The sequence below is a fragment of the Lissotriton vulgaris genome, chromosome 2_1, assembly GCF_964263255.1.
Source record: "Lissotriton vulgaris chromosome 2_1, aLisVul1.2, whole genome shotgun sequence".
NCBI classification, from domain to species: Eukaryota; Metazoa; Chordata; class Amphibia; order Caudata; family Salamandridae; genus Lissotriton; species Lissotriton vulgaris.
The window spans coordinates 1,431,389,243-1,431,414,508 of record NC_141687.1 but is presented as its reverse complement, the minus strand read 5'-3'; the positions used below and the strand labels follow the sequence as shown (position 1 = coordinate 1,431,414,508).

Here is a 25,266-nt window from a genome sequence, read left to right as displayed (position 1 = left end):
GCCATTTTCCTTGCTTTCTCCAGAGCCCATTGCATAATTTCTGTGCCACTGGCATTTACCTGGTCTTTCCAAAATATGCATAAACCTTAGCTACATGCCATTGCTAGCAAAGATAAAGAACTGCATATTTTGACAGGAAACTGGATTTGCTTTGGACCTTGCACAGATAACAGTAACATTATGTGTAACTGGGGTACCACTGTCTGAGAGGGTGGGGAAACCTTTGGCTGCCTCTTCTTGGTTCATGTAGGCTTCTCTTCAACCAGAAATAAAGCTTTCCATTTGTTTAATTTACAAACACAGTTTGTTTTTGTAAATGTAGAAGTAATAATAATCACTGTACAGGATATACAATAATAAATCCACATGTTTTGGAAATACTCACCACACACATTCGTATATCAACAGTGACTCCATTACCAGCTCAGTTTATACAAATTATGCTGTGATGCATGGATGCTTCATGTTTTATTTCATTGTGCATTCCCTAAGAGGGTGTGGTTTTACAAATGTGTATTTGCAGTTTATTATGCACTACATAACAGTGCATACTGTGGACAGAGTCACAGCCATGTGTCTTTTTAAGTAAAAACAGTGGGAGTATGATTATTATTGGACATGATTGAGAGCATTGGACTTGAGGCACAATGGTCAGAGAGTTCTAAAGCTGTTCAGACTACATGCACCTCCAATTTTAGACTACGGACAAATCACAGAGTGTGAAAAGATAGCTCGGCATGTCTGCGACAAAGTAGGTCAAATATATAATCTGTTCATTTCATCAAGCCCTGCTGATTCCAGTAACAACTCTCCAACAGCTCACTATTATAGCAATGACTTAAATGCCTTGGGTAGCAGCACTCCAGTCAATCTTAGTGAATTCACCCCCACTACCCCTCAAAATGTTTTCAAGATCATCCAGTCTACCAAATCCGGATCTCCCTACGACCCATGGTCCCCCCCCTCCATTTTCAAGCAGATCTGTGTACCTAAAGCTCCTTATCTGACCAACATCTTTAATGAGATGAAATTTGAACATCCATGCACAGCACAAAAAAGTTCCAACTGACTAACATAAGTCAGTAATGTATTTAATTCCAAACTCAGCAATAGATGAAATAATCAATTTTGAGTAATCTTGATCATAAGTGAATCAGTTTCCAAACTGTTGACACCTAGGTGTAGCAAATACACAGCCGACACGTGTTTCGTCATTAGACGACTTTCTCAAGGCTGTTGACAAAACAGTATGACAAGTTGTTTGATATCAATACAAGAGAGAATTTTTACTACAATCTTCCAATGTCAAACACTCCATTACTAGAGAAGTGGTATAGTGCACAATGGAAAAGGTGCCAGAAAATAGCAGGATCCAGACATAAGTGTAGGAATCCATGTGTAAAAGAGAGACCGTCAGTGTTCAACAAGTAAACCAACATAACAAGATCATAAAGTCACCAACGTGTAACAAATATGAAAGAAGTGAGCCACAGTCTAACCAAACGCCCATGTGAATTCTACCTTTTAAAAACATACTTATGTATGTTAGATAAGGAGAAACAAAGAAGAGAGAAATAGAGAGGAAAATGTGTTCTGCAAATACCTTAAATTGATATCTGAATGTAGAAATATCAGCAAAAAACACCCTAGTCTTCTCCAATGTGCAGTATCAAAGGTGTGTGGCAATTACGATACAAATCTGAAAGTCTCAATGTACCTGAGTAGTCGCTAAAAGAAATAAGCATATAAACAGTGAGGGATGTGTCTTCTATACATCCCTCTTAAGACTAGCAATTGCTATGCTTCAGAATTTTACAACTCAATAAAAGGGGATCCTCTAGTTTCTAAAACGATAACCCGTAGTGAGTCTACCAATTCATCAGCCCAACTACTATGATAGGTTCTACTCGATATCGCCTCAATAATTAGCTGGAGTTCGAAAAGAAAAAAAAATGAAAACAGACAGTAAAATACCTGTGCCAAGAACTAAAAAGCAGTTGCTTGAGTATCCCTAATACATACTCCATAGACAATGAACGTTCACAAAAGTAAAAAAGTATTTCCGTAATCAAACGAAAGAAAGTAAAACGAGCTCCAAGTAATTATTACTATCAGATACACTCATATTTAAAACTTACTTAATAGTGAAACGAGTGAACTGGAAAAATCGTAAAATCGAGTAAGAAGCTAAAATGTCGAGCCTGTAAGCGGTAACGATCAGCAGTCTAGATCTACAAAGTAACAGCAGTAAACTCTGAGAATAATACCTCATAAACATGTTGGCAGCCCCCTACGAATATAGAATAAGTCAAATGTATAAGGACTTACCCAATGCAACTTAGATTCCAGCTCCATCTTGAAAGGTTAATGCAGCCGCCATGGAGAAACGCCACATATGTAACAAGACTCGTCTCTTGAGCGTCAGTACCGTGACGCAGCGTGTTTATGTAATGCACCTGTTATGAAGTCGCGTTAGCCATTATTGTAGTTTCACAAATTGGTGATAGACAGCACGTTAGTAAAGAACACTAACTCTCACGTATAGAAATCTGTAAAAAAAAAACAGTAAACGTACCTGAACTCCAGTGTATTCAAAATCTTAAAAACCTTAACAACGATTGAGTTTGAAATGTGAACGCAAGTAGTTCTTGGCACAAAATTAGTAGTATTCTTTATACTAATGCAACACAGTCAAGTAAGCTATGAAGATTGCATCTAGACTATTAGTGTTTAGACGCAAATATGGACAGGTGTATAATTCAGCTACAAAAATAAATACGGATAGTCGCTTCTGGAACCAATGTGATTTAAAAAATCAAAGTGTGATCCTAACAGCACACCCTATAGGAGACATAGCAGTTAGAATAGAGAGTGCAAGAAAGCATGATCAGAGAGTCAGCCCCATATAGAAGGTGAGAGTAAGAGATAGTTCTTTGCAAATCACTGATAAACATTAAGTTCTAGAACCAAATTGTATTATATATACCAGTTTTTTTTTTTTTTTACAGTAAAGCAGTTAGTCACAGTAAGACAGCACCACACACCATAGTACTGTTCTTGCGGGACACCGGTATTAACAAACCAATATAAGCGTCAAGGAAACAAACAGGCTCATTGAGGTCAGATTAGATACCAGCATCTGGTCTCGAATATGTGCCGTGCAACTCAACATTTATATCACACTAGTGTAATGTACTGTATACATATTAGGAGACCAGTACATGTGCAAATCCAATCCTTATCTGATTGTTCCAATTTTTTATTGTGAACCGAAGGAAAGTAAAGGTTAACCCCAACAGAATACTCAATCCCTCAGAGCCCATGATCTACTGTTTTCAATTTACAGATCCATCTATTGCTGAGTTTGGAATTAAATACATTACTGACTTATGTTAGTCAGTTGGAACTTTTTGTTCTGTGCTCTGTTCAAATTTCAGTGATTAATGTGTATGGAGGAATTGTTTATTTCTCTATGTACTGAGTGACACGGTGGATGGCACGTGTGTTCGAGGCATATGGGTTGCAGGCCACACACTAGTGCATAGATCGCCCTCTGGTGGTGGGCCCGGATGATTACACTTTATTGTTGTCTTGTTAGAGGTTTTGTTTGGTAGATGACACCTCCTATAGTGCGCATGGGCATCGACTCCATCTTCACATTGTTTTTTTCCGCCATCGGGCTCAGATGTGTTTATCGTTCGGTCCCGTTACCGATCTCATTTCGACTTCCAGTCCTACATCATACCATCGGTATCGTCTTCAATAGTAATTCCAGTTACCCGCGTCGAAGAAAGGCTTGCGCTTCTCGATTCCAGCGTTCGTCGGGCCCAACTGCGCCATTGGGCTTTTGGCTTATGGAAAGAACACCCTTCAAGAAGTGCCCTAAGTGGGGACACAAATTCCACCACACTGATCCACATGAGGTTTGCAATCTGTGCTTGTCCCCATGGCACAAGAATCGAGATTGCCAGGCCTGCGCTTCGTTCTGGTCCAAGAAAACCATCAGAGACCGTTGAGCTCAAAGAGTCATGGCACAGTCCTCTTCATCGACACCTGACCTCATCATAGACGAGGCTCCAATCGATCTAGAGTCCGAAGAACAACAGCAGGACGACATCGCTTCCGAAGCAGAGGATTCAGCTTCTGGAGCCGAAGGACAATCAGAAGACGACTATCTTCTTCCAGCTGGTCAACAGGCCGTGAGTACAAGCGTCGACCCTGTTCACACCCCCATACCGGGACAGGCTTCGGTTCCACCTCCGGGTCATGGTGCACACCGACCAACACGTTCCGACGCCCCGCCTTCTGGCTTGGCAACGAAGAATCCAAAAAAGCCTCCAGTCGACTCGGGCTCGAGTCAGTCTGTCGATCCCAACAAGCAAAATGTCCTCAAACCAAAACTAACTCCGGCACCGAAGCTACCCTTGGTACCGAAACCGGTCGAGCCGAAAACAAGCTCCGCACTGAAAGTAGTTCCCAAGCCTATCGAACCGAAGCCTACTCCGGTTCCGAAGAAAGTCAACCCAAAGCCCACCTCTGCACCGAAACACACTTCGGCACCGAAGGTTGACGATCCCAAAAGTGCTTCGGGACCAATAATTCAGGATCCGAAAAGCTCCGATCTGAAAAAGAAACACAACACCAAGTCTTCGGAACCGAAACCAAGATCTGCTACAAATACTGCAATAGACACTGTAAAACCTTCTAAACAATTCGGTCCCAAGCAAGACAAGTCGGTGCCGAAAAAGGATAGTTCCGCAGAAGAGCTTTTCCGCCCAGATCTAAAAAAAAAAAAAGACTCTTTGTATTCATTCAAAGACTGGACATATAATTACAGTGCCTGAAAAGATGAAAATGGACTCAACTAAGCCACCTTCAGTTCCTCTCAGAAAACATGCTCAAACGTCCCCCCTAAGAATTCCTTCACCACTGCCAGAGATACCACTCGACATTTCCCCTGCGCACTCACCATCCACCACGCATAGCCCTACACCAGAGGATGATGATGATGAAGATAATTATTCACAAGGGGTAGAAAGTGAGCAACACATAGATGACACAGATGACCCAGACAATATTCCTGGGCCATCAGATGATCCCTGGGAAGATTATAATGCGCCAGATGCACCACATCTGCAACAAAATGACGCATACCCTTCTATACCACATCCTCCAGATGACATTATTGGGTTTACACGGCTTATTCATAGGGCAGCCACCTTTCATGGGGTGGATTTCCATACAGATCCTTATGGATACATCACTGACATCACATAAAACCACAACCACATTACCAATACTTAATGAAGTGGTAAAACGTGCACCAGAGGTATTCAAAGACTCCGTCAGAGCCAGGGTAATTAACCCCAGACTAGAAAAGAAGTATAAAGTAGCTCCAACCGACCGACCCAGCATACATCAAAGGTCAGCTGCCATTAGACTCCTTAGTAGTCTCAAATGCGAGGAAACGAGCTAACTCGCAGACAACCGGGGATGCTCCACCCTCTGATAAGGAGTCCAAGCTTTTAGATGCTTCAGGAAAACGCACCATCTCACAAGCAGCCAATGTCTGGAGAATTGCTAAAACTCAAGCATTGTTAGCAAGATATGATCGAGTTCATTACAATGAGCTAGAATCCCTTATGCAACATTTGCCAGAACAATATAAAGCCAGGGCTTCTGACTTAATACAAGAAGGCAAGGTCATTACCAATTCCTCAATCTGCTGTGCGTTAGATGCTGCAGACACAGCCTCTAGAGCAATAAATACAGGAGTACTGTTACGTAGACATGCCTGGTTATGCATCTCTGGGTTCAAACCAGAAGTACAGGCCAGTATCCTGAATCAACCTTTTGACCAGCAACATCTTTTTGGTCCTACAGTTGATAATCCACTAGAGAAAATGACAAAAGATACGGACACGGCAAAATCAAGGGAGCCTTACAAACTCAGACTCACCGAGCATCCTTTCGTCGTTCCACTTAGAGAGGCGCCTCTAAAGGTTTTCAAACAGACAACGCCTCCTCTTCTTATAAAGCGCCCACCCAAACCTTGCCTAGTAGAGGTTATTACAGAGGACGATATAGAGGTAACAACAATGATGGTAGAGGCTGAGGTAACAATAACCGCAATGCCTCCACTCCTAAACAGTGACTTCCCTCCCATCCCCAAGACCATTCCACTTTTGTCGGGGGAGATTACAACAGTTCCTACCTGTCTGGAACTCCCATCACCACGGACAGGTGGGTAAGACAAATAGTTCAGTCTGGTTATTGCCTGGAGCTCACTTCCACTCCTCCAACAATACCACCCAGACAGCGGCCCATGTCACAGGAGCATCTCACTCTCCTAAAACAAGAGGTTGCATCTCTACTGCAAAAGAATGCAATAGAACCAATCCCAAAACACAGGAGTTTACTCCCTATACTTCCTCATCCCCAAAAAGGACGGTTCCCTCAGACCTATACTACATCTGAGGCCCCAAACCTTTACATACAACCGACCAGTTCCATATGGTCACATTACAGCAGGTTCTGTCTCTGTTAAAACAAGGTGACTTCCTTTCCACCTTAGATCTCAAGGACGCTTACTTCCACATTCCCATCCATCAAGCTCACATAAAGTATTGTTGGTTCGTACTAGACGGTCAACGTTACCAGTTCAAAGTACTCCCTTTCGGAGTCACTACAGCACCTAGAGTTTTCACAAAGTGTCTAGCAGTAGTAGTAGCAGCACACTTAAGAAGGGACGACATTCATGTCTTCCCATACCTAGACGACTGGGTAATAAAATCCAAGTCATACCACCAGTATGTGCAGCACACGCATCAGACCATCTGCCTGCTACACAAGCTAGGATTCACAGTAAATCAGAAAATATCACATCTCCAACCATCCCTGTCTCAACAGTATCTGGGTGCCACAATAGATACCTCCAAAGCAATTGCATCCGCCAATCTAACAAGGATACAAAGTATGCAAGCTCTTATACAAAAATTCCAGCCGCAACACTCACTACCAGCTCGAGTGTTCATGCAATTAATTGGAATGAAGGCATCTTGCATCTGCATAGTGTCACACGCAAGACTCCAAATGCGCCCCCTGCAAGAGTGGTTAGCAAGTCAATGGAATGGGGCTCAACAACAAATAACAGATCTGGTGGTGGTGGTGGACGACCGGACATATCGCTCTCTGCAGTGGTGGAACACCAAAAACCTTTCCAAGGGCCAGCCGTTCATAAAGCCTGTTCCACAAGTGGTGCTAACCACAGACGCATCTTTCACAGGATGGGGAACGCATTTGGAAGAACACACGGTACAGGGCACATGGACACCGCAACAAAAGCTACTCCACATAATTCTGGAGTTGCTAGCAATTTCTCTAGCTCTAAAATCATTTCAGCATTACCTATCAGGCAAGGCTGTATTAGTCAGTACCAACAATATGGCAGCCATGTATTACATCCAAAAACAGGGAGGAACACACTCCTCACACTTCTCCCAGCTGGCACAGAACAAATGGAGGTAGGCCAATCCTCAAAAAATCTTTGTTAGCAGAACATCTACCAGGAGTTCACACTCAAGTTGCAGATCTGTTTAGTTGTCAAAGACAACAGATACACAAGTGGGAACTTCATCCTCAAGTTCTTCTACCTTTCTTTCACAAGTGGGGCCAACCAGACATAGATCTGTTTGCCACACACCGCAACTCCAAATGCCCAAGCTTTGCCGCCAGATATCCACACCCATTGCCCAAAGGCAATGCGATATGGATGAGTTGGTCAAACAAATTTGCATACGCTTTTCCACCTTTCCCACTAATTCCGTTAGTGGTATGCAAGCTACAGCAACATTCCCTCACATTGATTTTCATAGCACCAATGTGGGCAAGACAACCATGGTACACCATACTACTAGAACTCTCTGTTGTACCACATCGAAAATTAAAACTCTCTCCACATCTACTGACACAGAACCATGGAGAGATCATGCATCCATACCCAGTGTAGCTCAACCTAGGGATTTGGCTCCTGAGGTCTTAGAATTTGGATACCTCAATCTTCCGCCTGAATGCATGAATGTTATAAAAGAAGCGAGATGCCCCACCACTAGAGCATGCTATGCGACCAAGTGGAAAAGGTTTGTTGTGTATTGCACAAATAACATCATTATCCCACTTGATGTTTCTATCCAAAACATCATATGTTACCTGCTCCATCTACAAAGATGTAGTTTAGCGTACTCCTCAATCAGGTTACATCTTGCTGCTGTAGCAGCTTACCTTCAAAACAGACACCATCTGTCATTATTTTGAGTACCTGCCATCAAAGCATTTAGGGAAGGACTCAAAAGAGTAATTCCTCCCAGGATACCACCCTCCCCTGTATGGAATTTAAATATTGTTCTCACTAGACTTATGGGTCCTCCATTTGAACCCTTGCATAAGTGTGAATTACAGTTCCTTACATGTAAAGTTGCTTTTTTAATTGCTATTACCTCACTCAGAAGAGTAAGTGAGATCCAGACATTAACAATTCAAGAACCATTCCTACAACTCCATCACAACAAAGTGGTTCTTAAAACAAACCCAAAATTCCTTCCAAAAGTCATTCCACCATTCCACCTCAATGAATCTATTGAGCTGCCAGTATTCTTCTCTCAACCACAAATAGTTGCGGAAAGAGCTCTACATACATTAGATGTAAAAAGAGCGCTCCTCTACAACATTGATAGGACACAACCATTTCGTAAAACAAAACAATTGTTTGTGTCCTTTTCTCCTCCACATAAAGGTAATCCCATTTCAAAAGCTGGGATTGCAAGGTGGATTGTTAAGGGCATTCAAATGTGTTACCAAAAAGCAAAACACACTCTATCCATTCCCCCTAGGGCTCATTCCACCTGTAAATTAGGGGCATCTGTGGCATTTCTAGGAAATATTCCCCTAGATGATATCTGCAAAGCAGCTACATGGTCTACACCAAACACATTTACAAAACACTACTGTGTAGATGTGCAAGCAAAACAACAAGCTAGTGTGGGCCAGGCTGTACGCAAGACATTATTTCAAACTACTGCAACAGATACTGGTGGTCACTGCTAAGGGAGAAAACTGCTATGCAATCAATGCACTAGTGTGTGGTCTGCAGCCCATATGCCTCGAACGGAAAAGGCTACTTACCAGTATGCATCTGTTCTTGGCATGTAGGGCTGCAGAGCCACCCACGCCCACTCTGCTACCTAGATCTGTTTCAGTAATATCTTAATTAGATACACAAGACATGGACATCTTTTTCTGTATTCATACAACTCCATCATTTCCCCAATGGTGAAAAACATTCAGAAGATGGAATCGATGCCCATGCGCACTACGCTCTACAGGAGTCATCTACCAAACAAAGACTCTTCCAAGACAAAAACAAAGTGTAATCATCCGGGTCCACCACCAGATGGCGATCTATGCACTAGTGTGTGGCTCAGCAGCCCTACATGCCTAGAACAGATGCATACTGGTAAGTAGCATTTTCCATTACATTGAGCACGCTTAGGAACATTTTGTGTTATACATTTACAAACTAAACAGAGGTGCTGGCTTTCTTTCTTCGAAACCACTGCCATCACTCTGTATATTGCATCTTTAATGAGATATTTGCTACAGGGATTTTTCCCACCAAGTGGAAGAAGGTCTCTATCCTTCCACTTAAGAAGCCCAATCTGGACCCAGAAAATCCAGCCAACTACCATCCTATTTCCAGACTGCCCTTCCCCGCGAAGCTAATAGAAAAAATGATAAATACTCTACTGACGCAATTTATCCAATCTAATCATCTATTGGACTTCACACAATTTAGTTTTATGGCTGAGCACAGCACAGAGACCGCATTGATCAATACCACAGATGAGTTAAGAACCATCTTGGATGAGGGAGGCACGGCAGCCCTCATCTTCTGGATTTATCTCTGGCCTTCGATACGGTGGATCATTCCAGTCTGATCCTTCACCTCAAACACCTAGGCATCAATTACAAGGCTCTTGCCCTGCTATGAGCCTTCCTGACGGGCAGAGAATATTCAGTGATGTTGGACAACATGACGTCCAAACCATTCTCTCTTCCTTGCGGGGTCCCTCAAGGGTCCTCACTCAGCCCTTTTCTTTTTAACATCTACGTAACTGAATTAACATCCCTTATCAGCTCGTTTGGCTTCTCACCCACGTCTTATGCTGTTGACACACAAATCGTGTTGTCTGCAACCAACAACCTTAACAAGACTAACCTCCACTAACCTCCAACTGCATGAGAGCTATTGGCAATTGGATGGGCAAACATTGCCTTAAATTGAACTCTGACAAAACCAAGGTCATCCTGTTTGGTAATAATCCACAACTCTGGAATCCCACTTGCTGGCTCACAGAACTAGGATCACTCCCCAGTCCAAAAAGCAAAAATCTGGGAGTCTTAATTTATGACAAGTTAAATTTTAGTAAACTCCTCAATTCATACATTTCACCATGCTTCAACACCCTCAGAATCATCAGGAAAATCTTTCCCCTTATACTCCCCAACTGAAGGAAAACCGTAATCACCCTGTTAATTCTTACAAAACTGGATTACTGCAATGGACTGTACTTAAATCCCCAAAAGCAACATCTTAATAAACTGCAGTGTACAGAATACGGCTGCTAGACGTCTCCTTGACCTTCCGAAATTCAAGTCAGTCTCCTAAGCCATTAAAGGAATCCACTGGTTATATTTAGGCAATCAAATTTAAAGCACTCTGTCTTACCTACAAAGGTCTCCACAACTTCGGCCGTGATCATTTTAAGTAATCCCTAGCATGGTATGAACCCAGTAGGGGACCTGCGATCCAAAGGCTCTCTGTGGGTCACCCAACTCCAGATTCAAAAGACTTAAATTGGGGGTTAGTTGCTTTGCAGTAGAAGCCCCTAAACTGTGGAATGCAATACCTTTTAATATTAGAGCTGCTCCCTCTTTACTAACCTTCTAAAAACTGCTGAAACCTGGCTTTTTAACCACTAGTATCTTTCTCACTCTGTGTTTGTTATGCTGAGTCAGCACCAAGACACCCCTGGTTATACGTGCGCTTTATGAAATGTACTGTACTGCAAGTGCCTTACAATTACTGAGCTTAACGTTTGAGCGTGGGCTACGTGCATGTAATGGGCATTTGCCTTCAGACTGTCCCAGTAAGCCAACATTTACTAGAGGAGTTTGTTCTAGCCATCTAGATTATTTTATAGTTTCCTCACATTTATGGCCTATGGTAGTGGATTTAAAAGTGGATGACCGCATGGAGAGCGATCATTATCCTCTGATCTTATCTATCCAAAATTTGATCTCTAACCCTACCAATAAGAGTGCCAGACAAAATATTTACCAACTACAAGACTTCTTAGAAGCAAACAATCGTAGGTCCCTAAAGTGGCCAGCAGTCTTAGGAAATACAAACACTATTAGCCAGATCTACCACGTCTTTGTTAGACATATGTCCCCCTTGGCTGAGAATAGTACTGCTAACCATAGCCCTTGTCTGACAGAATCCCATGACCATTTAATTGGCCAGCTCAGTGAGATCCTGACTAGAGTGGTAAAAAGATCAAATGCCGCTCACAAATGTAAAAAAATGGGCAACTCTTGGTACAATCAGGAATGCCGGAGAGCCAAATCAGATTTAATTATTGCAGTCCGGGAAAACTCATCAGACCATGTTAAAATTAAGAGCTCAGTACAAAAGAAGCTTACTTTCGGCCAAAAAAGAATGGGACGAGAGGGTATGGTCTGACCTGCTAGATGCTTGTAAGCGTAAAGATCAGACTTCCTTTTGGAGCCTTATTGCTAGAGGCACCATAGGGGTCACTGAAACTAAGGATAGATTTCTAGAGGAAAGGACTTGGGTCAGGCATTTCTCTTTACTATATGCTTGTGCCGACCCAGGTGACAATGAAGACCAGGCTAATATGTATCTTGACTTGGCATTGCATGAAACCCCTCTTGTATTTACCTTGAATGAAACAATTCTAGCAATTAAAGCTGTTAAGCCAGGAAAAGCCCCAGGCCCGGACAAAATACCTGGGGACCTCTGGAAACACGCGAATTACATTTGGGCTCCCTATATCAATTTATTATCTAATGAAATTGCTAGTGGAGCCCCTGTCCCCGAAACTTGGAAGGGGGCGGAGATTGTAACATTATTCAAAAAAGATGATAGTGCGAGGGATTCGACCTATCGTCCTATCAGTTTGATTGACGTGTTGCAAAAAAATTTTGCCCGCCAACTTCTTAGTGGTCTTGCCTTATGGATCGAAGACCGTTCTATTTTTATGAAGTACCAGGCTGGTTTTAGACCAAAAATAAGCACAGTGGACCAGGTTTTTAGATTTTTATGTTTAGTCTGGAAATACACTATTATAAGGAGCTCCCATATATATGTAGCTTTCGTCGACTTAAAAGCAGCCTTTGATATGGTTCCAAGGGCAGACCTATGGAAGACACTAAATAATATGGGCGTGCCCGGAAACATTCTACAGTTATTAATCAGACTGCATGAGAATAATTATGCACGAGTCAGATGGGGACCAAATGGGGAGCTAAGTGAGAAAATAAAAATAGCTAAAGGGGTTAGGCAAGGGTGTGTAATGGCACCTACCCTATTCTCCCTCTATGTTAACGATATTCCCGACACCCTTTTGGGCTGCGAGCATGATTTTCCCAAATTGTGTGGTGAAGCAGTTCTGGCATTGTTATTTGCAGACGACACCATTTTAATCTCTCAGACACCTAGAGGACTTCAGAACCTTTTAAATAAATTTAGTTTGTATTGTCATGACAGGAAATTGGAAATTAATTCCTCAAAAACAAAGGTCATGACAATCAACCCTCATAAAGGGTTTAACAAAGTTTTTAAAATAAATGATGAAATTATTGAAGAAGTCCCTAATTTTAAATACCTTGGTATTATTTTAGATAGCAAAATATCATGGAAAACTCAATTAGAAAATGCAAAATTGAGGTTGACCCAAAACCAGTTCCCGATTTTAAAAAAGCACAAGAATAGTCATTTTAAATCCGTTTCACCGGCCATTGAATTATTTAAATGTAAAGCACAATCATCCTCCCTCTGTGGAGCAGATCTTTGGGGTTATGCACTGAAGGGCACCTTTCTAGTACGAGAGAATACCTTCATCAGACAGCTCCTAGGTGTACCTGGTTCCACGCCATTGACCCCTGTACTGTGGGACCTCAATTTTCGACGCACAGATGATTATGCCTCTCTTCGCCCGTTGCTTTACTGGGTCTGTCTGTGGTCTACAGAGGTGCTGGTAGACTACAGGGAAGCTCTGAAAGAGATAATGGCTATAAAAAATATCACTTATCTGCCATGGTTAGTGTACGTCGAAAAATGGTTTGGAAAACTGGGCTTGAGACTTCTGGTCAGACCCAGATTTCCTCACTAATAGTTCAAAAAAGCTTCTGAAACAAAGGTACTGGGAGTTTATTAGTGACTCAGTGTTAGCCAACCCCAACATAGGGACTCTGACTTCAAAATTTTTTGAAGTAAAAATGAATATGCAACTAGAGCCCCTTATGGATGAAATCTACCCCCCGTTGGCTAAAAGTCTATATCTAAAATTCCGGTACAGCATTTTGCAAACGAGGGACAGGACAATCAAATGGCACCGCAGAAAGGGTGCAGACAGGAATACTGATTCAGTTCTATGTGAGCTTTGTGAAATGGGGTTGAAAGAGGATGAGTCTCATGTGCTATTTATATGCCCTGCATATCTTAATGCAAGGAAAAAATGGTTAAAGCCCATATGCAAAATGTTAGGCCTTCGCCACATTGGGGTTGGGCTTAGAATTTTTAAGGGAGACACCTCTCAACCAATAGTGTTCAGCCTGAGCCGTTTCCTCTTATGTGTAGCTTTGATCAGAAAGAGGAAAGGTTTTAAAATTTAATTTTATCCACCATTGTATTGCACTATCGCTGGCTAGAATTGAACGTATAAGTTAGGTGCAGAAGTATAATGAACTGGCTAGCTTAACATGATATTGGTCGCCAAATAATAAAGTGTTGTTGTTTTTAGTGATCCTGGTACTGTTTTATATAGAAAATATTTTATTGTTTTATTCTGTGTACTTATTAAGTGATCTCGTTAGATGAGGCAAGCCGACTATGATGAATTGTCTTCCAACCAAAAAAATCTTCAGGGAAATGTAATTACATACTCTGTATTATTTGATACAAGTAAATGTGCTGCTAATTGTACCCAAATTTTATTGTGACTTTGTATCCGCTTGTATTTATTAGTTATATGTATTGTATCTTACAAGGTTTTTTTTAACCGAATAAAGATTGAATTGAATTGAATTGAAATGTATTAATGTAACATATATATACTGTCGGAAACTGGTTGCAAGAGTTACTCAACTTTTCAACTAAAACATCAAAGAGAAACAAAATGCTTCACTTGCAGTAGGTGTGTTTGTTGGGGGGTCGGGGGCGCGGAATGGTTGAAGTAGAGGAGATGAAATAAAGTATGTTCAGGAGAGAGTGAAAAAAACAGTACATAAGAAAGCGATGATGTGTGAGATATGCACATTGAAGAATTCAGAAAGCTGTGGGGACATAAAGGATGTGTGTTATGGGCAGATATTTTCAGTTCACATTACCTTAACAAAATCATTGCCACTCATTTGTTTGATACTGTAAAAAAGCATTGGCAAAGCCAATTGGTCTGGCTTGTTTCAATCTTAGGTCCTATTGTTGTGTTATTCCTGATGTAGTAACTGAAAAATCCCATTGTTATGATATCCAGAACCTAATGTGATATTGAAGAATGGCTAGGGGGTTACAATCTGAGGCTGCACATTCAGTGAATTGAAACAGTTGGGTGTCGGGCTTTAGGGTTGTGGCAGTCTGCTGCCCAATTCCTATGGTGTCAAAGTTTGTCATCCTCACTTTGTTGTGCTGTCATCTATTGTACTACGAATACATTCAATTTCAACTTTTAACTACATAATCTCTTTATAATTTAAAAGAGTCTTTGTCATATTTTTTGCATGCCACTTGCTGTATCATTTCATTTGGGATATTCTAAAGGATCATATCCGGCTCAACCCTCCCTATGAATTTTCATTCTTGCATAGCTCTACCTCTCATGCAACATGAATGCCAGGGAAAAGCTGCATCACAGAAAGACTAACACACAACGCAGGTTTATAAACCTGTTTAGCGTAACAAATGCTAATAAAGAAAAAATGTATATGCCTGTTGGGCCTAAAGTGGAAATCAGGGTAACTCTTGCATGCATGGCAAGTTTCATGGTGCACATAGCCCTGGCTGCAGTGCACAGAGACTTTACATTGCTTCACACAGAAGAAATGCATTAGAGGGAACATTGTACGAGAGCTCCCTTTCTTCTGAAAGTGCTCTCTCCATTTCACATAGGCCAACCCATCAGTCTGCCTACTTTTTACGCTCCGCCTCATTCCTCGAAAGCAGAGGAACAACTTCACCGTCTGGACCCAAAAGGAGCATTGTCGTTCTACCTTGCCTGCACAAAATAGGATTTCCGAGTGGACAACCAACTATTCGTTGTTTTGGTATGTTGGTATGTTGGAGCGGGGAAAGGACGGGAGGCGCAGAAAAGGACTATCTTGTGATAGATTGGGATGCAAAGTATGATCCGCTACCCTTTGGCTAGGAAGCAACCCCCTGAGGGTACGCATGCTCATTCCACCAGAGCTAAAGCTGCAACCACTGCGTTAGCTTGCAGAGTTCTGGTCCTGGCCATCTACCAGGCTGCACACGTTTACCAAACACTACTGTCTGGGCAGTCAGGTCTGTAGGGATGGGCACTTTGCCTGTTCGGTCCTGCAGGACTTCCTCATGTAAAATTGGCCTGCACACCCACGTCGGGGAGGTATTGCTTGGGTATCTTTTCCGAGGTAAGGAATCTACAGCTAGAAGTCTCAATCAGGTGAGCAAGTTACTTCCCTTTGGTAATGCCTTTATCTGGTAAAGAATCTATTTAGCCGCAAATTCCTTACCAATCCACCCATCCTTCCCGCTGTGCAAACTGATTTCTAGGGACAGGGATTTCCCATTTCAGGGCCCTTGTTTTCCACATCACTGGTCAGAGTTCTTTGTGGCTACGTGTTTATGGTGTGAAAGTAGCAAAAAGTAACTGTTAGCGTGCCAGGTGGGGAATCTATGAAATGCAGTTGGAATTTTCACGAAGTATCGATAAGAGGAGCAAGTTAGTTTTTCTCATAGATTCTTTATCTTCCCCAGATGAATCATTAAGCTCTGGACTCGCCTCCTGTGAGACCGGTATGTTCATCCGTAATATTTTGTTATTGGATTTCTTATATTGGCTCTTTATAATTTTCAAGGCCTCTCCGGTGTGGGTAAATTATGCACAAGCGATTGGACTGGCTCGGGTGATCCCTTTATGAGACCACTGCCTCTCTAAGCAGTGCACTGAGAGTGCATGGGATGGACTGCGCCGCAGAGCACACCTCCCACACCTTAACTAGATAGGGCTGCCGTTAGCAAAAAAAAATATCTATCCCCCCCTCGCCAGACGATCAAGCCTGCCAATAACTACATAGCTTGTGACTGACAGAAATGGTTATCTTTACCCGGAAGTCTCCTTTGTTGATCTGTGTTTATTTTATTTATTTATTTTTTAAACATGTAAGGGGCAACCGCTACCCAAAAAGGGTTTCCCGGCGCCGAGACACAGCAAAGAGGTAGCAGGGGATTTCAGGTTTGCTCAAGTTATTATTATTCGAACAACCAGGTCTTGATGTTCTTTCTGAACCTGCCATGGTTTTCCTCTTTGCGAATATAAGGAGGAAGTGCGTTCAAAAGGGAAGGTCCTAAGTGGGCAAAGGATCTGCCTCCCATTCTTGCAAGTTTGAACCTTGGTACACAGAAGCTGGCAGATGATTTTGACCGAAGGTTGCGCTTGGGAGTGTAGGGATGGGCTAGAGCTAAAAGATATTTCGGTGCAGTACCTGTTTTGATTCTGAACATGTAGTTCAGGGCTTTAAATCTAATTCTGTTTTCTACCCTGAGCCAATGAAGCTCACGACAGTAGCTCGAGACTCTGGAAGTTTTGGGAATTCTGCACAGTAGTCTAACAACTGAGTTTTGGACAAGCTGCAGCGGTCGAACTACAGCTTTGTTGGAGCCAAGGTAAAGTATGTTTCCGTAGTCAAGCTGCGATGTTATGAGGGCATTGACTACGGTTTTCGGGGTGGAAGTGGCAGCATCCAAAGGATTTTCCTCAGCCATTTGATGATAGTAAGGCATAGGCCGACGACTTTGCTGGCCTGTTTCAGAGAGGGAGCTATCCATGATGACTCCCAGATTATGTACTTGGGTAACTGGGGTGGGGAAATTTCCCATCTGGTTAGGCCAGTGGGAGGGGTTCCAAAGATCGCGTTGATTCCCAAGAAGAAGCTTTAGTTGATTTCTTGTCATCCAGATGAAAATATTTTGAAGCCCTAGTTTGAGGAGAGACGGGGATGAGGGATTAGATTCAGATAAGGAGAAGATGATCTGAGAGTCATCGGCTTAGGTCATGAGAGTGAGTCCAGATCTGTCCGCTAGGTCAGCCAGGGGTCTGAGATATAGGTTAGAAAACAAGGGACTAAGAATAGATCCCTGGGGTACTCCGTGTGGGGCTTTGAACGTTTCGGAGCATGCCGAGAAGGATGTGATTTGGAACGTCCGTTGTGTCAGGAAGGACCTGATCCATTCGAGTGCCCTGCCACGGATACCATTAGTTTTTAATGCCGTAATGAGTTTTTCATGGGATATGGTGTCAAAGGCCACGCTCAAGTCTAGAAGAACGAGCGCGACCGTTTGACCATCGTCAAGGAGTTTCCGGATGTTTTCGGTGACTCCCAGTAGAGTTCTTTCTGTCGAGAAGCCAGCACGGAAACCCGATTGAGATGGATGAAGGAGAGAGTTATTTTCAGCAAAATTGGATAAGACCGAGTGGACGTGTCTCTCTAAAAGTTTAGAAAAGACAGGGATCACGGATATAGGTCTGTAATTTGCTAATATTTCCGGATTTGCTGTGGGCTTTTTTAGCAGTGGGGGTATCATGGCGTGTTTCAAGAGGGCCGGAACTGTGGAAAGTTCTAAAGAAGAGTTAAGCGTGTCGACGATAACTTCCAGGGAGGGATCATCCAGTTGTTTAATTACTTTATTGGGAATTGGGTCCCGAGGGGAGCCGGATTTAATGGTCTTAAAGATGGTCTTCAGCGTGTTGACCGTGATGGGAGGCCAAGATTCCAGGGTATTCTCAATAGTGGGGGCATGGTCCTTGTCAGCCTGTGGGGAGGGATCATTGTTGTTGCTGTTTATATCTCTAATTATCTTGTCAATTTTGTCCGTAAAGAAACAGGCCAAATCTTGACATTGTTGTGTGTTAAGTGGGGTAGCAGTGGTTGTAGTTTGCGCGCCCGCAAGTTCCTTGACCTTATTAAACAGAGTTTTGGGTTTATTGGTTGCTTCAATGATGGTGTTTGAAACAGACAAGACTCGAGCTTTCGTGCAAGCAGTGTGATATAAATTCCTGGTGTTATGATATTTCTCTTTTTTTGTCAGGAGCGTAGTCTTTTCGCTACTGGCGCTCAAGTGCCTTGCATTTCGATTTCTCCGTTTTCAGAGAGTCGTTGTACTAAGGGGCTGGATGACGGTGGCTATTTCCCTTGGTGTGAGGGGTTGGTAGGCAGTAGTCAGCGGCGTCACTAAGCCATTGTTGGGCAGCTTCTGCTAAACTTTCCATGTTATGACCTTTTGTGGGGGGGGGTTTCTCGCGGAGTGCTATGTTTAGTTTAGCCATCTCAAGTAATTTCCAGTTTTTCCTGGAAGTAGCTGGGAAAGCTGGCTGCGCAGAGGTGACGGAAGGTAGTTTAAGGCTAAATTTTATTAAATGGTGGTCTGACCAGCAAATGGGGGTGGTATCATGCCATTATAAGTCATTGATATTGGTGATGATAGGTCAAATGACTGTAGACTGTTCACCCCTCTGTGTTAATGTATTATAGACTGTATGGTACGTGCAGACAGGGGCACCCCACTTTTCTCCGCAAGCCTATAGATGTAACCCTGGCATAGTCTTCTCCTAAGCGACTTATTATGAGGCTGTAAATCACTGCGTCAATAGTTGAATCCCATGCATTTGTGAAGTGGCAGCCTGAGCTTGACACTGACCTCTCGAGCAGCCATGGAGCTACTGCTGCACTCACACTAGCACCCAGTCTAGTAAATATAAAATTCCTCCACAGATATCACACCCCCCTCTGACTCCACAGAATGAGCCTTATAGAGAGTGCTAGATGCACGCAACGCAAGGAGGAGGAGAAAGCGTGCCTCTACCCATTCATAGCGAAATACTGGGATCCGATATTGAGAGTGATTGATGAAATTGCAGCCACTCTGATTCTGAGACTGCCTGTGGCCTCTCTGGAGTATGTGAAGCAGCCGTCTTACCGCAGTGCTACTAATGATGGCTAACAGGCGGGTGTCTGTGCACTGGGGCATGCTACTGTACCCACTGTTTGTATCTGGTTAGCTGATGTTGCCTATTGTCAAGAATAATTTTCAGAATCATGGTCCCTCATGCCGGCACCTAGGGATATCTTTGCGCCTTTTGAAACGTACATGGCCACAAAACGGTGCAACTGGGGGGTTATTGAAATAGAGCACTGCACCCCGTCTCACTCTACTGCAGGGGTGTGATGGCCGCCTCCCCCGCCTCCTTCTTGAGTGTGCACTGTACCTAGAGTCTTTTTTAACCCGCTACTCCTGAACTCTGGACTTCCATGGACCCTGGCCCCTGAGCCTCCTCCGCCCCTGCATCCATGCATGCGCCTATTTCTGGACTTTGTTTTAACATCTGTAATCCCCAAGTGGATTTATGCAAAAAGTTTGTATGCTATTGTTATACAATGCGTTGAAAATGCCAATGAATAAAAACTTAAATACAAATGAAGCCATTACCTTGTTTTAAGTAGTGACACCTGTGGCTCTGCGTTTTCCATCTTGTATCTGCATGAATTACCAAAACGTATTAGATGCCTTCTGACAGTATGCAATGTTTTTAACAGCTTGCAGTATTTCTGATATGATGCATTTGCAGAAAGGTAGACTATGCATCAAAAAGCTTTGCGTGCACCAACAGTAAACTGACGGTGTTTCTTAATTGTCTTTGGATAATGCTGTTGTGAGTGTAACAATAAAACATGTAGACTATAAAAAAGACTTGCTAGAAGTATGTAGCATGTTCTATATGATAAACTTGTTTTTGTATATACTGCTTCGTACCACATATCTCCTTTACTAAATACTGTAAATCATGGATGTTATTACCTAATTTATAAGTACTCTTTGTTCTGACTGCAAAAGGTGAAAGACTAAGCCGTTCTAACTCGTTATGTGGATATCCACCTATTTACCATATGCAAGGTTTTAACTCACTAGCCATCCTGCTGACTCTCTTCTTTTTTTTTAAAGATGTTTTATTTGCTTTTCAATCCTTATTAAACAGTATATTGTCAGGCTGTATTGACAATAGTAGTACCTGTATGCTTTCATAACAGCACGTAACAAGACATAGTCACTGCAATCTGACACACAAACACCCATCCCCTCTTCTGAGAGCCCAAATGAAAATCCCTGCAAGGCATTCCTCAAGTAACTTCCCTTGTTGCCCATTGTCTACGCGCCCAGAAACATCAGTCGTCGTCTTGATGTGTCCATTGTCTTCTTTTATTTATCTTTTTTTTCTCCTGTGGGATTTATGATTGGATTAACTGGAAATGTTGAACCAAACCTTTCATTTGTGTTTGGTCTTATTTGGTATTGGAACGAGAACAATAAGAACATAATGCCTCAGTTGACTCTTTTTAAGTATTGACAGTTTTTAGGAGATGAAGCAGGGAGAATAGAAATGCAATCCACAAAGTTGCGCATCAAGTAATATGTGTACGCCTGATACAACTATGCACATTTAAACATCTGAGAGTTAAAGAATTGCAACTTTATTTTAATTTTAGAAGCTAAATGCTCTTCTGGCAATTAATTACTTTTCTCCAAAATGAGTTAAGTTTTGTCTTTGAGACTTTTGAATAACCTGATTTAATGTTAGAGGCAACTAAGTTATATCTGTTTATTTCTTTTTTAGGTCCATCAAATTCCACAAAGAGAAAGTCATGTGAAGCTTCCCAAACCCAAGAGAAGAAAGATCTCCAGATAACATTGAATGTCTTCATAAATGATCCACTACTTGTCAAAAAGACTTGCACATATATCTGTATATAAGTAGAAGGGAGAGTTTCAATATTTCTATGATGATGGATAGCTACCACCACCACAAGGTGCTATGTGACACAGTGGTACAATAGAGAAATATATTTTTTCTGTAAGTGATCAGAGGATTATTAACGCTGGATGCGGCAATCAAATTCTTGAAATATTACAGAAAAACAAACTATAATGTAACAAATCTACTTTAAAAAAAAATTGTGCAGTTAAGGAAAAAAAAGAATGTGTCTGATACATTTTCAGTGTGTATATAGATAATTAATTTTACTGTCCTGTAAAATGTAAATAATGTACAATATTGCCATTCATGTATACCTAATGCACACTTTATCTTGTACATAAAATAGTGTACAAAATGATCTTGTTTCTATTGAATACACATTAGAGACTGCCATTGTAAAATGATTAATAAAAATACCGCCTAAATGCTTTTATATGATAATGAAAAAGATGCTGTTTTGTATTTAACAGCTGAGAAAAGGCATGATTATGTAATACTTTAATTATTGCATACACTTCACACGACTGAGTGTTCATTTATATTGTCTGTTTGGAATGAACCTTGCCTGGAATTACTGTACTCCTTTTCAGGTCCCTGTAGGAGAGTGCAAATTTGCTGCTACCTAAGGGAGAAGTGATCATTCACCTAAATTAAGAATTTTAATTGGAGACTCTGTTGGATTTTGTGTTTTACTTCAGTATTAAGGTAGAATAGTTTTTGAAAACTAAATCAATAATAATCTGTGATGGGTATTTTAACTCAGCTGGTATTGCATCACAGCATCGGTACCCCCTCAACTCCCACCCCCACCCCAATACTATCTTCATGATAACACCCCAAGAATGCTGATACTATTTTCAAGATTAATTTGTAGTTAAATATTCTGTATCGAAAAGAAAATACTTTGTATTTAAATTGGCAACAATTAGTTTGTTGCCATCAGTTGAAAGTATACTGTACAATTTTGTAATCTGTTTAAATATCCATCACACAGTATTATTAAAATGCAAGTTAAGATAGTTACTGAAATTATTACAAACTGTAATATTTTTATCAGTATTATGTAACATATCAGATTTATTTTATTTAAAAGATACTTATTTATACTGTTAACAGATTCTTATATATAAATATATATATATATATTAATGTGGCTGAAACATACAGGTTACTTTTATTAACCAAATTATTTATGTTTTATAAAGTGAAAATGTGAAAATGAGATGTAGAGCGAAAATAATACACTACACTACGAGCCTACAGTAGGGAGCCATTCAAAGTGCAAAAGTTAATAGAATCTTCAGCACAGTGTAATAATATTTTATTTAAATACCTCTTTATGGTTAGTCTTGTTTATTTTTCATCCTGTATGCCCAAATCTGACGGAATGCAATTATGACCCTAAGCTACAGTGCCCTGGAAGGCGGGAGCTCAATCTTCTGCTGGTTAGGTTCATTATGTCTTTTGTGAAATGGTAGGTCAACCTACCTTGATACTGCATACAAATGTATGTAAATTCATGCTTGTGTCCCTAAGTTAGTATTCTGTTCCTTGCCAGCTGATGTTTTTGTTAGAATTTTTGTTGTCTATTTTTAACCAGCCTACTTTCCTGCTGTTTTAGCTGCACCAATGTTTTCATTCAAAAATACATATGTGCGTGTGTGTTTATATTTAGATTTATTTTTTTAAATGTTTCCTTTTTGGTCTTAAAACTGTTTGTATTAAGCAACCCTTTTTGACATTTTACCCAATTGTTTGTACTTTTCACCAATGTATACTTTACATTAGTTGACTATGTAAAGTATTTTTGTGCACTTGATTTCATTGGTTAATAATGGCATTGATGTGGGTGCTAGGAATAGTTTGTTTCAGTCCATAAAGTTTAATTTGCTGTTTTAGAGTTTATGGTTTTATGTAAGAAGTTAATGTAAATATTGTGAGCATTACAGGTCATGCAGTGTTGTGGCATTTTTCGAAAAAATGTTGCACCCACTTTACAATTAAAAACTGGTCACTCATACTTGAATTTTGCCCGTAGAGCCATTTCTTTCTCCATGTTAGAGCATACATGTTTGAAAAGGCCTCTTTACCAACAGTATTTTGTTTATTTATTTATTTATTTTGTTCAATAAATATCTATTTTTCACTTTTAGAAAACGTGTAACAAAAATATATATAATATTTTGTGCATACTTAAACTCAATCAAGAGATCCTCATATATATTTATATATATATATATATTTATACATCCAGTTTTGATCCTGAAATGGACTAATTGTCTGATGAAGCTCTACAGTATGTTTTGTTTATCCTACCATTGCTAACAGGTTACATTTTAATGCAAATGTGTTTTCACAAAAAGATGCCGATAATAATACAAAGACAAGCGCATAACACCTAGCATTATAACAAATCATGAAGAACTTAAAATCACTGTACCGTTTTCTATATATTACACTTAGGGCCTGATTTAGAACTTTGTAGATGGGTTACCCTGTTACAACAGTGATGGAAAGTGATGGAGTAACCCGTTCGCCAAGATCCAAATCAGGCCTCCAGTATTTAATGCGCATTAGGGTTTCCAAACGAAGTAGGGATTATTGTAATGCAATGCTCCAGTATGTAAAATAATATTTGTCAATATTTTGATTACTTGTTGTTCCTCTGTTTTTCTGTTCTTGTCAGTATCAGTGTTATGTCCTGCCCATTCTCAGCTTATACAAGCATTGTTTTTGTATTGAGTGCCACAGGATGTGTGAACTGATATTGGGCTAGTACATTAGAATGAAGTTAAAAAAAAGTCAACAATCAATTGTTTTGAAAACTATCCTGCCACATCTAAAAGGAATCACTATTAAAAGTAAAACCTAAAACGATCTTATATATATCAGAGCATGTATTCTAGGTGGTCAATTAAAACATTTTCCAAGTGTGACAACTTAGATTATTTTGTATAACTTTTCTATATGCTCTAATTATGGATATGGTTACTATTATTTGATTGGAGTCACAACACGCACTAGTAAAGGCTAGTTGAGATTTTAAGTCATAAATATCTTGGCTGTTTGCTTGTGCAGTACTGCAATGCCCTTACTATTCAATGCCAACTTAACCCTGATGTATGTTCTGTTTTGTGTCCATATAAGTTTTGTCATGGTTTTAAGTGGTTGCGCCATTATTTTTGTGGCTATGATTTAATTGCCTAATAATGTAGGAAGTTGCCTTGATCCATAGGTTAAAGCTTTTAAAAATTCTCTATGAACAGTCATGTTAAACCTACAGAGTAAATGTACTGGCATTCAAACAGCTTTTTAACTGTTCAATGAGTTTTCGTTTCCGAATAGACACTCGGTCCTTTGCGTTAAATGATAATTGATGGTAATGTACTCTTTCTTAATATGAGTTAGTCCTACTTCCTGTTTCCTCACGTAAGTTTGATAGCTGCACCAGTCATTGAATTGAAATTTGCACTGTTCTGCAAGGGCCACATTGGAAAGTTAACAAATGTGAATTGAGATAATTCCATTCTTAATTAGTTGTGGTTTTACACAACCCTAGATTTGACCCTCCGACCCCATAGAATTATAAGTTCACAGTTTTATTTACCTAACTTTGGGAAATCAAGTCCTATGTTTAAACTATTTTAATTCTCTTGACTTCAGAAGCATCATACATTTAAATCCTTATTTGGCTATAGACCATGCAGTAATTTTAATCCTGTCTGTGGAATATTTCTTCTGAACAATCTTCTCTATAGATTTTAGAGAATCTTGAGGGATATTCTTGGTCTATTTAGATATAACTGTGCTCTGCCATTTAGCTTGTTTCATTGTTCAAAGTAAGGTATAGGTTTGCTACTTGTCCTGCGTTTATACATCAACTCTCTTGATGTTCTTTCGT

The 25,266-nt window shown here is 40.7% G+C and overlaps 1 protein-coding gene across 2 annotated transcripts in view; it reads left to right on the top strand.

The window, feature by feature from the left end:
- The window catches only part of MBD5 (methyl-CpG binding domain protein 5), a 563,198-nt gene extending 541,397 nt beyond the window's left edge, over positions 1–21,801 (top strand). For both annotated transcript variants that reach the window (XM_086957256.1, XM_086957255.1), the window contains exon 11: positions 21,225–21,801. In XM_086957256.1, the coding sequence (XP_086813382.1) occupies positions 21,225–21,296 (72 nt within the window). In that variant the 3' untranslated portion in view covers positions 21,297–21,801. The remainder of the gene's footprint in view (positions 1–21,224) is intronic.
- Positions 21,802–25,266: the final 3,465 nt, after the last annotated feature.